Source organism: Dendropsophus ebraccatus, chromosome 2 (genome assembly GCF_027789765.1).
Source record: "Dendropsophus ebraccatus isolate aDenEbr1 chromosome 2, aDenEbr1.pat, whole genome shotgun sequence".
NCBI classification, from domain to species: domain Eukaryota; kingdom Metazoa; phylum Chordata; class Amphibia; order Anura; family Hylidae; genus Dendropsophus; species Dendropsophus ebraccatus.
Genome location: NC_091455.1, coordinates 114,098,346 through 114,114,097, shown reverse-complemented (window position 1 = coordinate 114,114,097; position 15,752 = coordinate 114,098,346). Strand labels below are relative to the sequence as shown.

At 43.8% G+C, this 15,752-nt stretch overlaps 1 protein-coding gene across 2 annotated transcripts in view; it reads right to left on the bottom strand.

The window, feature by feature from the left end:
- FBXL7 (F-box and leucine rich repeat protein 7) overlaps positions 1-15,752 on the bottom strand; it is a 193,196-nt gene that overhangs the window by 131,297 nt on the left and 46,147 nt on the right. The window contains exon 1 of one of the 2 annotated variants that reach the window (XM_069960245.1): positions 5,307-5,451. The exons of the other annotated variant lie outside the window; for it this stretch is intronic. Within the exon in view, the coding sequence (XP_069816346.1) occupies positions 5,307-5,343 (37 nt within the window). The 5' untranslated portion in view covers positions 5,344-5,451. Of the gene's footprint in view, positions 1-5,306; positions 5,452-15,752 lie in introns of those variants that run through there. 2 annotated transcript variants of the gene reach the window in all.

Genomic DNA, 15,752 nt, shown 5'->3' with positions numbered 1-15,752 from the left:
TTACATTTTAAGCCACTGGGGAAAATGGGGTATATGAGCCAGTTCTCTAGAATTGATCTGAACCAAATTATACCTCCCAGCAAGGCGTGGGGCGAACACACAATTGTTTTTTTATTAATGTGGGGGGCCCAGACACTTTGGTTGTATGGGGCCCCGAAATTCCTGATGGCGGCCCTGGGTAAACCTATTCAGTTTACTTCTTTACGTTTTGTATAGCTGTATATGTGACCTTTTTACATCAGTCTTTTTTGCATACGTACCATAGCTGATATATAGTGGAAAGTTCCTTAGTAATGACCCATCCCTGTCAACCAAAGCTCACTGTCCCATAGAAAACTTCTCTATGAAGCTTCCCGGCGTTACATGGTATAACAATCAATTGTAACAAAAGTAACAGAAGTTTCGTTAGGGTTACTAGAGCCAAATACAGGCAATCATTTATCCCTTTCTGCAAGAAAATACTAACAAGCATTTAGGTAACATGGTCACAAAATAATATATTTCAGTATGCAGATCAGATCTGGCCCATGGTTCACTCCAAATGACAAGCATATGTGCGGATATTCACAGTAGATGATCGTATTGCAGTACATGGCACAAAGACCATGAATTATAAGGCACAAGATAATTACAAACATGTATGCCATGCATATGAGTAGCTCTCTAGTAGAACCAGTTGTGACTCCACTTTACTTGATGTATTATGGGTCACTATGTATGGAAAGCACAGAAAAATGGGAATAAGACACCAGAAAATAATGAACTAAAAAAACAAACAGTAAGTCACCAATACACACACACACACACACACACACACCACGCACTAGGTTGGTTTATTTGGTTTGGTATTTCATTCTGTTTAGGCAAATGTAAAGCCCCTATTATACGGGGCAATGAATAGCGGCTGGACAAAACTGACAGGTCAGTTTTCGGTGCAGCCACAAGGAATCCCGGCCAGAGTGTATACAGTGTGTATACACTCTAGCCGGGATTCCATAGAATGCATTTATTTAGTTAATAGCGTCTGCTGTTGCAATCTGTGTGAACATAGTCTAAGGCTACTGTATGTGCACACTAGGTAAGAGACCGGCCGGTCTCTGCCCGGATTATCCCGGCCGGTACTTACGTATCAGCGCATCAGTGCACGCCCGCATCAGAGCTTCCAATAGCAGACAGTGAAGCGAGCGGCCGGAGCCTCTCGGTTCATTGTGTGAACTGACAGGGTTTCCTACCGCAGAAAACTGACATGTCAGTTATTTGCGGGGCCGCACGGGATCCCGGCCGGAGCGTATACAATGTGTAACTAAGGCATTGTTCCACCCTGCAAAAACGAAGGCCGTTGTTGCCATCGGCAACAACGGCCATAGTTTTACGTAGTGTGAACATAGCCTAAAGCTGTTTTCCCATATCATGTTTTTTGCCCCTTTTGCAGCAGTTTATTTAGACATCCGTCAATTTGTTGGCAAAACACAGCAGTTTTATGCAAAATATGACCGTAATTTGCAAAAAAAAACAAATACATTTTGGTGCCAGTATGTCAGCTGTACAAAATACTGGCTGCGAAATAGCTACAGAAGAGACACTGTGGGAACATAGCCTAAGGGTCCTATTACACAGAGCGATTTTTAACGATTCAAACAAGATTGTGTATCATTAACCTGAAATCGTTCACCATATTACACAGATCGCTGGTCGTTAGTTACGATCATTACTATGATCGTTTTTGTGATCATTACTATGATTGTTTACTCCTTCTGATCCCAACAAAACAATGGACAATTGTGCAATTACACTGAACGATTAGTGAACAAATGCAGAACTTAGTGAACGATTAGTGAACAAATGCAGAGCGAACGAATGTGGAATTACAGTAAACGATTAGCGAACAATTAACGATAATTTTAGGTTCAGATCTAAATCAACGATCAACAACATACGAACGATTTTTCGATCGTTGCCTGCAATTACACAGAACTATTATCGTTTAAATTCAAACGATACTACGATTTTTCGCACGATAATCGTCCCGTGTAATAGGGCCCTTAGGGTTCATTTACACATACAGGATCTGCAGCAGATTTCATGCTGTATTTTATCATGTAATTAAAGAGGTTGTCCAGGAAAAACTATAGCCCCTATTACACGGGGAGACATAGAGGCGCTAACATCGCTCGTTTGCTCCTCGATCTCCGCTCGCTGCCAGCGCGTGTAATGGTGGATGAGTACAGGGGAGGCTGCAGGGGGGCGGGGGAGGACAGGGGCTGCCCGGGTGATCGCTAGATCGTCCGGGCAGCCCATAGAGGATAGCAGCGGTCTGCTGCCGCTGCTCCTATCACAGTCATTTGTCTTTCAACATGTTGAAAGGCAAACGACAGCAACGATCAGCCGACATCGTTCATGTCAGCTGATCGTTGCCTTCTATTACATGCGAAGATTATCGGCCAAATACGGCTGATAATCGTTCCGTGTAATAGGGCCTTAACTTGTCCTCTATCCACAGGACAGCAGACAAGCAAAAGATTGCTGGGGGGGTCCAACCTCCGTACTCCCCACCGATCTTCATATCGGCCCCCTGCTCCCTTTTTATAAATAGAGCCACAGGTCCTAGGGAGCCGCCAGAATGAACAGAGCTGCGGGTCATGCGCCGTACACGTGGTTGTATTCATAACAAAGGAGCTGATCTGGGAATCGCCAAAGGGTACGGAGGTTGAACCCCCGCTACAATCTCTTACTTGTCCCCTATACTGTGGATAGGGGCCAAGTTAGCTTTGCCTGGACAACATCTTCACATTAAGGCTATGTTCACACTACGTATAAGTCCGGCCGTAGTTCGTACGCAGCCGTACATGTGCGGCTGAAAGTACGGCCGTGGGAAAAATAGACATGCGGCCGGATTGCAAACATGCCGGCGAACCGCGAACATACGCCCGTAGTAGAGTTATGCTTCCCTAGCTTGTTTCGAAGCGATCTGAAAGGTCATTTACTTGGAAATCTTCGCCCAGCCCAATAAAACACACAAAACCTTTTGGATCTAAAAACCAAGTTCAATTTGGCTGAAATAAGTACTTCCTACGGGACCGCATGGAAATCCACGGCCGTGAGTTTCAACATTTCAGTCCTCAAACAATGGTCTTGTTCATTTTTCACGGCGCTGTATACGATCCGGCCGTAAGCTCATACGTAGTGTGCACTGTGCGGCTGTATATCGTATACTTTCAAGCAAACGCATCAACCTCAAAACTACGTGCGTATATTCGCGGTTCGCACTACGGACGGAAAGATACGTAGTGTGAACATAGCCTAAAGGCGTATTTCCATCACAACTAATATAGTTAATCTTGTCAAGTTATATATTTTTGGAAATACATACATTTCGCAAATTTGCTTCCTTCTCTTGATATGCCGCCGTTTCCCTGCCATTTATCGTAGCTTGCTGTCTAGGTTACCAACCACCATGCTGCTCTATAAACAGTAGTCTGGATGGTGTATGTATAGATATATTTATATACATACATAAAATCTCTTTACATCTAATTTATACCTATACTGCCCCAGTTACTGACTGGCTGAGCAGGCAATCGATCAGCCATGCTGTGACATTGCGGCTGAAGGAGCCGGGCAGGTGAAGTCCTTGGATGCCGGACAAAATGACAGCAACTAGCCACCAGAGTGACCGGGAGTGGTGCAATGTAGGGACAGGGGTGGGTAAGTATACTTTGTTTATTATGTTCCAGCACCCCCTGCCTTCCTGTCATTTTTTAGATTTTCATGGAACTTGTCTCTTATATAAAAGGTTTCTTATAAAAAGTCTCTGATAGGTGGTGCTGTATCTATACAAATCACACTACAAATGTTCAATATGTCCCCCTTGGTTTTCAAGAATGCTCTCTATTTGCAATATCATGTTTTCCATGCAGTGCATCATCTTCAATTGCTACAACATGCTGACCTTCAGATCTGACACTAATGCAAGTGTGTCATGGTAGAGAAGAAGTCACATGGGGTGATATTATGTAAGAAAGGAGACAACATTGTTGGGAAGTCATAAATCTAGTCTTGATAATGTCTAATGTCTTAGCCATACTAAGTTTACTCCTCCTATCTTTAGACTATACTAGAAAATTTACCCGGCGCTGCCCGGGTATAAAGTGTCAGTGTGTATAGGGGATCCTGTATACCTGTAGTATAGAGTTGGTGGAGGTGCTGTATACCTGTAGTATAGAGTTGGTGGAGGTCTTGTATACCTGAAGTATATAGTTCGGGGGTCCTGTATACCTGTAGTGTATAGTTTGGGGTTCTGTATACCTGTAGTATAGAGTTGGTGGAGGTGCTGTGGCAGTGTTATCCAGTCACAGTATGGTGGTTTTGGTCAGGTCTGGTATGGCAGTGTTATCCAGTCACAGTATGGCGGTATTGGTCAGGTCTGGTATGGCGGTGTTATCCAGTCACAGTATGGTGGTATTGGTCAGGCCTGGTATGGCAGATTCATCCAGTCACAGTATGGCGGTATTGGTTAGGTCTGGTATGGCGGTGTTATCCAGTCACAGTGTGTCGGTATTGGTCAGGTCTGGTATGTCGGTGTTATCAAGTCACAGTATGGCGGTATTGGTCAGGTCTGGTATAGCAGTGTTATCCAGTCACAGTGTGGCCGTATTGGTCAGGTGTGGTATGGCAGTGTTATCCAGTCACAGTGTGGCCGTATTGGTCAGGTCTGGTATGGCAGAGTTATCCAGTCACAGTTTGGTGGTATTGGTCAGGTCTGGTGTGGCGGTCTTATTTGGTATGGTATGACAGTGTTATCCAGTCACAGTATGGCGGTATTGGTCAGGTCTGGTATGGCAGTGTTATCCAGTCACAGTATGGTGGTATTGGTCAGGTCTGGTGCGGCGGTGTTATCCAGTCACAATATGGCGGTATTGGTCAGGTCTGGTGTGGCAGTGTTATCCAGTCACAGTATGGCGGTACTGGTCAGGTCTGGTATGGCGGTGTTATCCAGTCACAGTATGGCGGTATTGGTCGGGTCTGGTGTGGCGGTGTTATCCATTCACAGTATGGCGGTGTTATCCATTCACAGTATGGCGGTATTGGTCAGGTCTGGTATGGCGGTGTTATCCAGTCACAGTATGGCGGTATTGGTCAGGTCTGGTGTGGCAGTGTTATCTAGTCACAGTATGGTGGTATTGGTCAGGTCTGGTATGGAGTTGTTATCCAGTCACAGTAAGGTGGTATTGGTCAGGTCTGGTGTGGTGGTTTTGGTCAGGTCTGGTGTGGCGGTGTTAAATGTGACGTGTGGAGCTATTACCTACCAGTCCTGATGCTAATTGGTGAGTGAGGATGGGGCATCCTCAGGTTTAGTGCTTAGGGCAGCAGCAGCTGGTAATACTGCCCTGTATACCTGTATAGATGGAGTAGGGGGTCCTGTATACATGTACTGTATAGATGGAGTAGGGAGCCCTGTATACATGTACTGTATAGATGGAGTAGGGGGTCCTGTATACATGTACTGTATAGATGGAGTAAGGGGTCTACCAGTTATTACTGTGGATGTTGTGAGGCAGCTTCCCTAACAACCACAACTCCCTGTGAAAATGAAAGCAGTAATCCTATTGGTTGCTAAGGCTCCCAACTGCCGTTTTGTCTGGGCAGCTGCAGCTAATTATATCTCCTGTGTTTGCAGTGAGGAGATTTTCCCATTCATCTCTATGGGGCGCCGCTCTTCCCCCTCCACCTCCTCTGCTGTACATCTGGCGGGGACGGGACCTTCGCTTAAACCTTCCCGGGCACCCAATGTATCTGTGTGCGAAATTTGGGGTCAAACGGTTCAGGCGTTTGGAAGTCTATATGGGACAGACGGACAGACAGACAGACAGACTTTCATTTTTATGATATAGATAGAACACCGTAATTGATTAGGACCGCATAAATAATGAACATACTTGTTATTTACCACCTGCTTTTCCAAAATACAGCTTTTTTTTCCTTATCTGTTCACGTATTTTTCAGAAGGAATCATGTACCATTGTACAGGGGGAGTCTGTTAGTGTTTAAAGGGAACCAATCACCTCAAAAATGCATATAAAGCTAAGTACATGTGCTGTTAGACCACAGAGCATACTTCCCACACATGTTTTCATAGCCTCCTTGCCTCCCCCGTGTAAGCCGCAAACTCACTTTATAAAACTGGCGCCCTGTATGCAAATTACCTGAGGTAGTCATCGGGGCGGTGTGCGGATAGCAGGTAGTCACGGTCTGCTGGGCGTCTCCTATCGTCCTGGGCGTTCCTCCGCTTTAATCACGCCTCTGTGGGCGTGATTCAAATTGCACAGTAGCTGTGACGTCACTCGGGAGTGCGTCGTGGCCGAAGTCGGCGCGCCTACGCTGTGACGCCGCCGCGCATGCGCAGTACCGCCACTTCCATTCCGGCGGTACTGCGCCTGTGCAGAATAGCCTCGAACTCTGGCTGACACTGAGTTCGAGGCTATTCTGCACAGGCGCGGTACCACAGCACGGCGCGCTCTCGAGTGACGTCAAAGCTACTGGCCAATTTGAATCACGCCCATAGGGGCGTGATTAAAGCGGAAGAACGCCCAGGACGATAGGAGACGCCCAGCAGACCGTGACTACCTGCTATCCGCACACCGCCCCGATGACTACCTCAGGTAATTTGCATACAGGGCGCCAGTTTTATAAAGTGACTTTGTGGCTTACACGGGGGGGGGGGGGGGGGTCAAGGAGGCTATGAAAACATGTGTGGGAAGTATGCTCTGTGGTCTAACAGCACATGTACTTAGCTTTATATGCATTTTTGAGGTGATTGGTACCCTTTAAAGCTGTCTGTGGCTGAGGCAACATAAACCCAATGGTTATATGATGCTCATTAGTTTTGTTGACATATATAATACCAGGTTTCCTATACTCATTGAAGCTGTGTTACCTCTACTACCTACATAAGATTTCCAATTACAGGCTACAGTGGATATAGGAAAATATGGAATGTCCTCTATCTCCTGTTCTCTGTACAATATAACTGTGTGGAGCAGGTGTTTCCTCCAAGCCCAAGAAAGCCGGAAACACTTAAATAGCATGAACTCTTACTTGCAGGCCTCCTTCCTAAATGCTACAAATATATCATTTTTCAAAGAAAACGGGAAAATTAGTTTTATTCAATTTTTCCCATAAAAGTGGTTGTCAATCATGGGGTATCCATTCTACAAAATGTAAAGTGATATACTGTAGCATGCCTTAGAATGGGTGGCTGGCAAATACAGCAGATAGAATGACTTTTGTACCTACATTTTTAATTCAGTTTATCCAAATTTTCTAACATACATCCATTGTTTTAGGAATAGACCCTAGCATGTGATTTTTCTTCAATAACCTAGAAATAGCATACAGAGTACCACCAAATGGACAAAACCGTAAGATTGAATTATATATAAAACTGCAAGGTACATTTTATGTATATTACAGCTAACAAAAAAATGAGGGGGGCTTTGTCAATAAATACAACACCAATAAGACAGGCAAGACAAACAACTATAGTAATAAACTCATTATGATATTGAATTTATTACTTTAGTGGTTCATTTTTTTTCTTTATTCACCCATTTTACATTGATACCTTACAATGTTATGGTAAAGGTTCGAATTATGATTAACTATTAAAGTTCAATTTCAGTCAGCTAATATAATATTCAGATTAGAATAGTCAGATGCAAAAAAGCAAACCACAATATAAAGGTGAAGACGTTTTAGGGCGAAGCACTTCATTAGGGATCAACAATGGCTCTCTGCAGAAACTTTACAGGACACAACAGAACCTGGCCCTTTAGGTGCATGGAAAGTAGCTCAGCTGCAATACTACCTGACTTCCTTACCTCCTCCTACGCAATTTGAGAGTGCGCTTACCCAACTTGAGAGCCTTTACGACATACCCTCTCACTAACCTACCAATTGTTCTAGGTAACTCCAGAAGAACCCCACCCATATTTGTTTCGAAATGGGAATCTGATCTAGGGATCACTCTTACAGAGACTCAGAAATCTAGGATCTATTATCTAACACATAAGTCATCCTTCTGTTCCAAATTCCAAGAAGGCAAATACAAACTCCTGTCGTGCTGGTACAGGGTTACTTCCCGATTCCATTAGCTTATTCCTCATGTGGATCCCACTTGTTGGAGGTGTGACATGTGTTTTGGGAATGCTCGTGACTTCAACACTTTTGGTCAGAAGTGACCAGGGTGATCAAACAAATCACCGATCTGTCCCGTCTGGGCCCGTCTTTTTTACTTCTTCCTCACTGCAAGATCACTCAAGACGCATACAGACACTCCTTGCTGAGTTTTCTGGTTATGGCAGCCAGGGTATGTATACTGATTTGCTGGAAACAACGTTCTTCTCCGACACTTTCACTATGGGTCTCTAAGGTGAATGATTTAATGCAAATGGAAGATCTCACTTTGGAGGTCCGATCGACCACTTGGTCGCCATGGATACAATTCCAAGAAACGGATGAATACAAAGACCTGCTGAGGTCAGTTACTGCCCGTGATGAAGGTTACACATGATGGTTTCGATTGCTGAGTTTGGGACACACACTATCCTGTATCTTCTCTTTTCCCAACCTGCTTGTCCTTTCCCGTCCGCCTATTCACCTTTTTCTTCACCGCCCTGAGGGTGTCTCACACCATCCCAGTTCTTTTACCTTCATCTTTCTCTTCTATGTTCTTATTCTCTTTACACTGGAAAATGTGAAAATGGTTAGACAGGGTGTGGGATGCTACCCGGATGCTTACTGAGAAGTATAATAGCCGGTTATATACATGTGTCTTTTTGAATGTCAGTTTGGGAAATTATGTCCATCTTATCAGTTGTATCCCTCACCAGCATTTGTGGTGGGATCGTGTTGTACCCTGATTGACATGATTGCGGTAAAAAGTTAAGAATTAAAAAAAAAAAAAAAAAAAAAAAGGTGAAGACCAAGTACATGGAAAACTGAACTAAGCTATGAATGGGGGGCTGAAGTGGTGGGAGGGGATAGAATAGTAACTAGTGATAGTAGGAAAGGAGATTGTATTTAACCAAATGTCAGAAGCTTCAATGATAAAGCTGAGGAATTAGAACTGATAATGATGGAAGAGGAGTATGTATCCAAATGTCTTAATGTTATCTTTCCCAATTGGTGCAGGAACAAACAAGAGAGGGAGCAATTCTGATCCTAACTTCAAGCAATAGCAGGGACAGATGGTATAGATGGGGGGGGGGGGTCATCTAGGTAATAGTGCCTAATGCTGCTGAGACTAACATCTGGGCATGCAAAGGGTTAAAGTGAATGGAAGGATCTGACTGAGGAGGGCGCTCTCCCAGTGACCATCAGCATACAGCAATAGAAGTTGCTGTATACCGATGGTTGCCATGGCAAGTTGGAGACTAACAAAGGCTCCTAGGGCTGCTATGGCTGTAATCAGTATAAGGTGTAGCATATGCTTCCAAAAATAGTTCCTATAAAAACTTCAAATTGCCCCATAGCCATAGGAAAAAGTTATGACCGATTAATTAATTAATTATTCTTACACTTTTAAAAACTAAAATTAGTTCTGTCACTCAGGGGTTAAATACAGAAATAACATCAGACATATATTTAAAATCTACAATAAAAAAGTGACATTTTTGGGAGAGTTTTGTAAAAAAAATTTTTCAAACTTCATTTGTATTTAATATTCAGAATTACACATGCCTGCACTCTCGAGTGCATGAGAACAGAAGAAAACGAGTAATCCATACATTGTGTCTTAAATACAAAAGATCAGATATGATACTGTAAATACATCAACAAGTGCTAACAAATAAACATATCTAACTCCCCCCGACTCTCTGAAGTAAGGCCACCCTCTCCATGAAGTCTACAAAAACCTACTTGTTATACGTAGTCAATCAGGTAAACGTAAAGGCTCAAAAGACACCACATCACAGATTTCAGAGAGTTCTAAAAAGGACACCAGAAACCTTTCTAAATTTTTTAAAAAGGTCTTTGCCCTCTTCCCTCTGGCAGGTTCTGCCTCTAATTTATCCATCTTAAGATAATACAGCGTTTTGCTACCAATATAAGGCTATGTTCACACTGCGTATGAGTCCGGCCGCATTTCGTATGCCGCCGTACATGTGCGGCTGAAACTACGGGCGTGGGAAAAATCGACATGCGGCCGGATGCGTATGAACTGCGAACATACGCCCGTAGTACAGTTATGCTTCCCTAGCTTGATTCGAAGCGATCTGAGGCAGGTCATTTACTTGGAAATCTTCGCCCAGCCCAATAAAACTCACAGAACCTTTTGGATCGAAAAATCAAGTTCAATTTGGCTGAAATAAGTACTCTGTACGGGACCGCATGGAAATCCACGCCCGTGAGTTGGAACATTTCCGTCCTCAAACAATGGCCTTGTTCATTTTTCACGGCGCCGCATACGATCCGGCCGTAAGCTCATACGTAGTGTGCACTGTGCGGCTGTATATCGTATACTTTCAAGCGAACGCATCAACCTCAAAACTACGTGCGTATATTCGCGCTTCGCACTACGGCCGGACTCATAAGCAGTGTGAACATAGAATACAGGCAATGATAAAGATCCGTACCATATTCCTGGCAATTTTGACAAGCATCTAATCTATCAGAGTGCAAATCCGTCCTGGGGAAACTAAACCCATATGTGGCATGATGGATAATGCAGAATTGGGTCTCCCTCCATTGCTCATTTATAATTGCTTTCCTAATTGTGCTCCACCCTTTCAGAATCTGATCTTCTGGCTCCAAAGGGGAAGTTTATCCTCCCAGTACTTAAACATTGACTGAGCCCCTATTACACGGAATGATAATCGTTTAAAAATTCGCTAAAACGATCAAAATGAACTATTATCTGTCCATGTAATAACACCCATCGAATGAATGAAAAATGGTTCACTTTGGTCTTTCAACATGTTGAAAAATTATTGTAGGTAGTTCGCCGATTGTACGCATATTTGTTCGTGTAATAAGTCATTTGCCGATAAAACATGTTGTGTGGGCTGTCCTGAGGAACGATTAGCCAGCATATAATGATGTAAAAACGATCATTCATAACATTAACCAGTGAATGTAATAACCTCAGAATTGTTCGCTAAAAAATAGCTAGTTATCGCTAGTGAACGATTATAGCAAATCTTTTAATGATAATCGCTATGTAATACGGCCTTTACTAACTGAATTACGTAAGGTAGTGTATAGAAAAGACAGTGTGAGTGAAGGTAGACGTGGTGACCTAGGTGACTACGGGATAAAAAGCTATGGACTTGATAACCTGACTATTCCGATAACCTTGAGTAAATTCTGGATGGTGCCAAAAATCCATATGTTGGCTTACAAGACAAGGTAGTCCTGACAACTTTCTACTGTGCTGCCAGGCCTTTATAGTGTCCCTAAACACAGGGCTGTGGAGTCGGAGTCTGAGCTAGTTTTGGCTGGAGTCGGGAAAAAAATGTACTGACTCCAGCTTCAAAAAAATCTTTAGAAATCTTTTAAAAAAATCTTTAGAATGTAGAATTGAATTTTGATATGAATTTTACAAGTTTTTCTCATAAATATATATTATGAGCAACATTTCTAATAGGACACTGGCCCTATTACATAAGGGTGGTCATGAAAAAGTTGTCGGTCACTATTTGGCAGTTTGTTTCTGAGCTCGAAGAGTCCATTAAGTGGGGGGGGGGGGGGGAGATCTGTGCTGTTCTCTTCCTGGATGCTGGATGATTGTATATAAGCAGCAGTGTAATATGGAGATGTCCTGTGTAATATAGAGGAGTAGGAGTGTACTGTGTAACAGTAACCTCTGTCCTCAGTTTGGTGTTTTCTCTCTGGGAGAAGATTGTGTGTTTTTCTTCAGTGTTCTATAGCTCCAGCTGTGTGTGAGTGTGTGTGTGTGTGTGTGTGTGTGTGTGTGTGTGCGTGCGCGCCATGGCTGCAGTAGGCTGTGTGTGTGCTATGACTGCAGAAGGCTGTGTGTGTATGCTATAGCTGCAGCAGGCTGTGTGTGTGTGTGTGTGTGTGCTATGGCTGCAGCAGGCTGTGTGTATGTGTGCTATGGTTGCAGCAAGCTGTGTGTGTGCACTATGGCTGCAGCAGGCTGTGTGTATGTGTGCTATGGTTGCAGCAAGCCAAATGTGTGTGTGTGTGTGTGTGTGTGTGTGGTGTGCGCTATGGCTGCAGGAAGCTGTGTGTGTGTGTGCTATGGCTGCAGCAGGCTGTGTGTGTGTGTGTGTATGCTATGGCTGCAGTAGGATGTGTGTGTGTGTGTGTGCCCCCACAGTGACCTTCTATATCACTGTGTGACCCCTCTCTATATCACTATGTGTGACCCCTCTCTATATCACTATGTGTGACCCCTCTCTATATGACTTTGTGTGACCCCTCTCTATATGACTATGTGTGACCCCTCTCTATATGACTATGTGTGACCCCTCTCTATATCACTATGTGTGACCCCTCTCTATATCACTATGTGTGACCCTCTGTATATCACTATGACTGACCTCTATATTACAGGTATCTGGCATTGTTAGCAGTGTTTCTTTAAGTATGGTGAATATTTAGTTAGAAACATAGAAGACTGTCAGCAGGTCTAGTTGTCTAGTTGTGAGTAGTTCAGGACATGGAGGCTGGAGACTGGCTGCATCCACTGCACACACAGGAGAATCTGCTTTATATCTGCTTTATTCCCTCAGAAGTTGTCCCAGGACCATGTAGGACATTAGGGAGAAGCTGCTGAGCCAGTGTGATAAATAACTTCCCTGGTATATGACTGGCCATTTATGAAGGAGCAGGAGTCGGAGTTGGGAGTCGGAGTTGGGAGTCGGTCCTGATAGAATTCAGGAGTCGGAGTCGGAGCTGCGGCTTACTGACTCCACAGCCCTGCCTTAACAGAAGACTATTCTAAGGGTGCTATTACACGGGCCGATGGGGACCTAATAATACCAGTAAATGAGCGCCGTTCTGCTAGATCGGCGCTCGTTTACTGAGCCTATTAAAGGCCCAATAATCGTTTAACAAGGGCTGCAGGGACAACGTTACCGATGTCCTTGCAGCCCTTGTTTAAACTGTATACAATACCTGTCCAGGTGGCAGGGCTCCTCTTCCTCTGTGCTTCTCTCTGGGTCCGCGCGCTCCAGCTTCAGAGAGGCCTGTCTCAGCTGAGAGGCAGCTCAGCCAATCACTGGCCGCAGCGGTCCCGGCCTGTGATTGGCTGAGCGGCCTGCCAGCTGAGACAGGCCGCTCTGAAGCTGCAGTGCGCGGGACCCGGGGATAAGCACAGAGGAAGCTACAGAAGAGACACTGTGGGAACATAGCCTAAGGGTCCTATTACACGGAGCGATTTTTAACGATTCAAACAAGATTGCGTATCATTAATATTAATATTAATATGTAGTTCCTCTTGCCCTATCTTAATGTCTCAAATCTCCTACCTCTTGGAGCTTCAGAGTTAGAGGCTCTATAGCCAGATTAAGAATTTTCTCATTTTTAATGCAACTGTTAAAAAGTTAATAAAAATGCTTATTAGAGGAGCAACAAAAACATTAAACTTCAGGAAGGCTAATTTCCAAAAAATAAAATCTTTGCTACAGACTGGGACAATGCCCTGAGAAGTAAACGTACACATGAGAAATGGGACATTTAAAAAAAAACATCTTAGGTAGATCTTGTGAACAACAATTCCCCTATGGGAATAAATGTAGTAGATGTATGAGATAAATGAATGCAACAAATGATAAAAATAAGCAGTCAGACTACTAAAACAAAAAAGATAGTGGAGAGGTTTTGAAAATAATAGGCAGAAGAATAAATTGTGTAAAAAACTAATAAAAGAAGCAAAAATTGCAATAAAAAGGATTGCCACAGAAAGTAAATAGAATCAATTATATAAATAGTACAAAACTTAAAATTGAAAATGTTGGTCCCCCTCAAAAAAAAAATGGATGTAATGGTGGAGGGGGATGAGGAAAAGGCCAATCTACTAAATACATTATTCTCTACTGTACGGAGGAGAATCCTATAATAGATGACATAACTATGTATGATGTAAATCCTCCTATAAATTTCACCTGCCTAACAGAATAGGAATCAAGGTGGCACCATGAAAACATTAAAATCCATGTCACGAGGCCCAGAAGGAATGTATCCCATGAATTAAGTACTGTGTAAGACAGACACTTATTCCTAATATTACACGTTACAAGCATTAGATTACATGTAATAGGACATTGATTCAGGAATTTATATCCTGAGGAAGCAATTTTTCTCCCTGAGATGGGGCAATTGGCATTTTATGAGGGCTTTTGCCTTCCTTTGGATCAACACATTAGAGTTATACTGTAGGTCAGGGGTCGTTAACTGGGGGACTTGCGTCCAGCTGTCCGGAGCCCTGCTGCAGCTCAGTATACCTGTATACTGAGCTGCACTCTGCACAGTAACTGAGTGCTCGTAACAAGCGCTCATAGTCATTGGCCATTGGCTCCCTCCCTTTCAGTCACTCTTGTGGCTGCAGCGTTCACAGGAGGCCGTTCTCTGTTTTTGGTGCCGGCACTCGAGTGATGTCACTGGAGCACCAGTGCCAGGACAAGAGGAGAGCGCCTCTTGTGACCACTGCAGTGCGGCCACAAGAGGGGAAGAAAGGAGAAGACGCCAGGACCCAGGTGAGTATAAGTGTTTTTTTGTTTTTTTTAATGTTCTATGCTATATGGGAGGGGGAGCACAAGGGGGCTATATACTACTGGGGAGCACAAAGCAGGGGGTCTATATACTACTGAAGGAGCGCACAGGAGGGTTACATACTACTGGGGAGCACAATGTAGGGAGTGCACAGGAGGGCTATATATTACTGGGAAGCACATAGGGGGCTATATACTACTGGGAAGTGCACACGGGGGCTATATTCTACTGGGGGGTGCACAGGGGGGCTATATACTACTGGAGGAGTGCACAGGGGGCTATATAGTACTGGGGGAGCGCACAGGGGGATATATAGTACTGGGGGAGCGCACAGAGGGGCTATATGCTACTGGGGGAGCGCACAGAGGGGCTATATACTACTGGGGGAGTGCACAGGGGGGCTATATACTACTGGGGGAGTGCACAGGGGCCTATATACTACTGGGGGAGCAAAAAGGGGGGCTATATACTACTGGGGCAGTCACCCCCTTTGTACCTAATATCAAAGGGCTAGTAAGAGAAAAATGCCAGTTTTCCCACTAATAAGCATCAATTCTGTATGTAAATAGTTCAACAACATTTGTGAAAAGTTATAAAAACAACAAGTTTACTACTGAAGTTCAGCTCGGACCTTTACCTGACAATAGACCCCGGTAAGTGGACCTTCACAAAAGTTGTTGAGTACCCCTGCTGTAGACTGATAGGTAATAAAGTTGAAAATAGAGTCTATGTAACTATGTAATAAAATGCAGTAAAACTGTTAAGCTTAAAGAGGTATTCCCCTCTCAATTAGTATAGTTATACTTGTAGGGCACGAGTTTTAGCTTGGACAAAAAAAGTGCTGAAAATTCCACTTTTCAGTCTGAGACAAAACTCACTAGCTATGTTCAGGCCATTGAAATTAACAGGGTATCTGCCAATCCAAACACAGGCCAGTTTTCAGATTTTGCCAGGCAGACAAGTGCAGCTGTAAAGAAAGGGGATTCAGGAGATCCTGGATACAAGCTGACAAACAC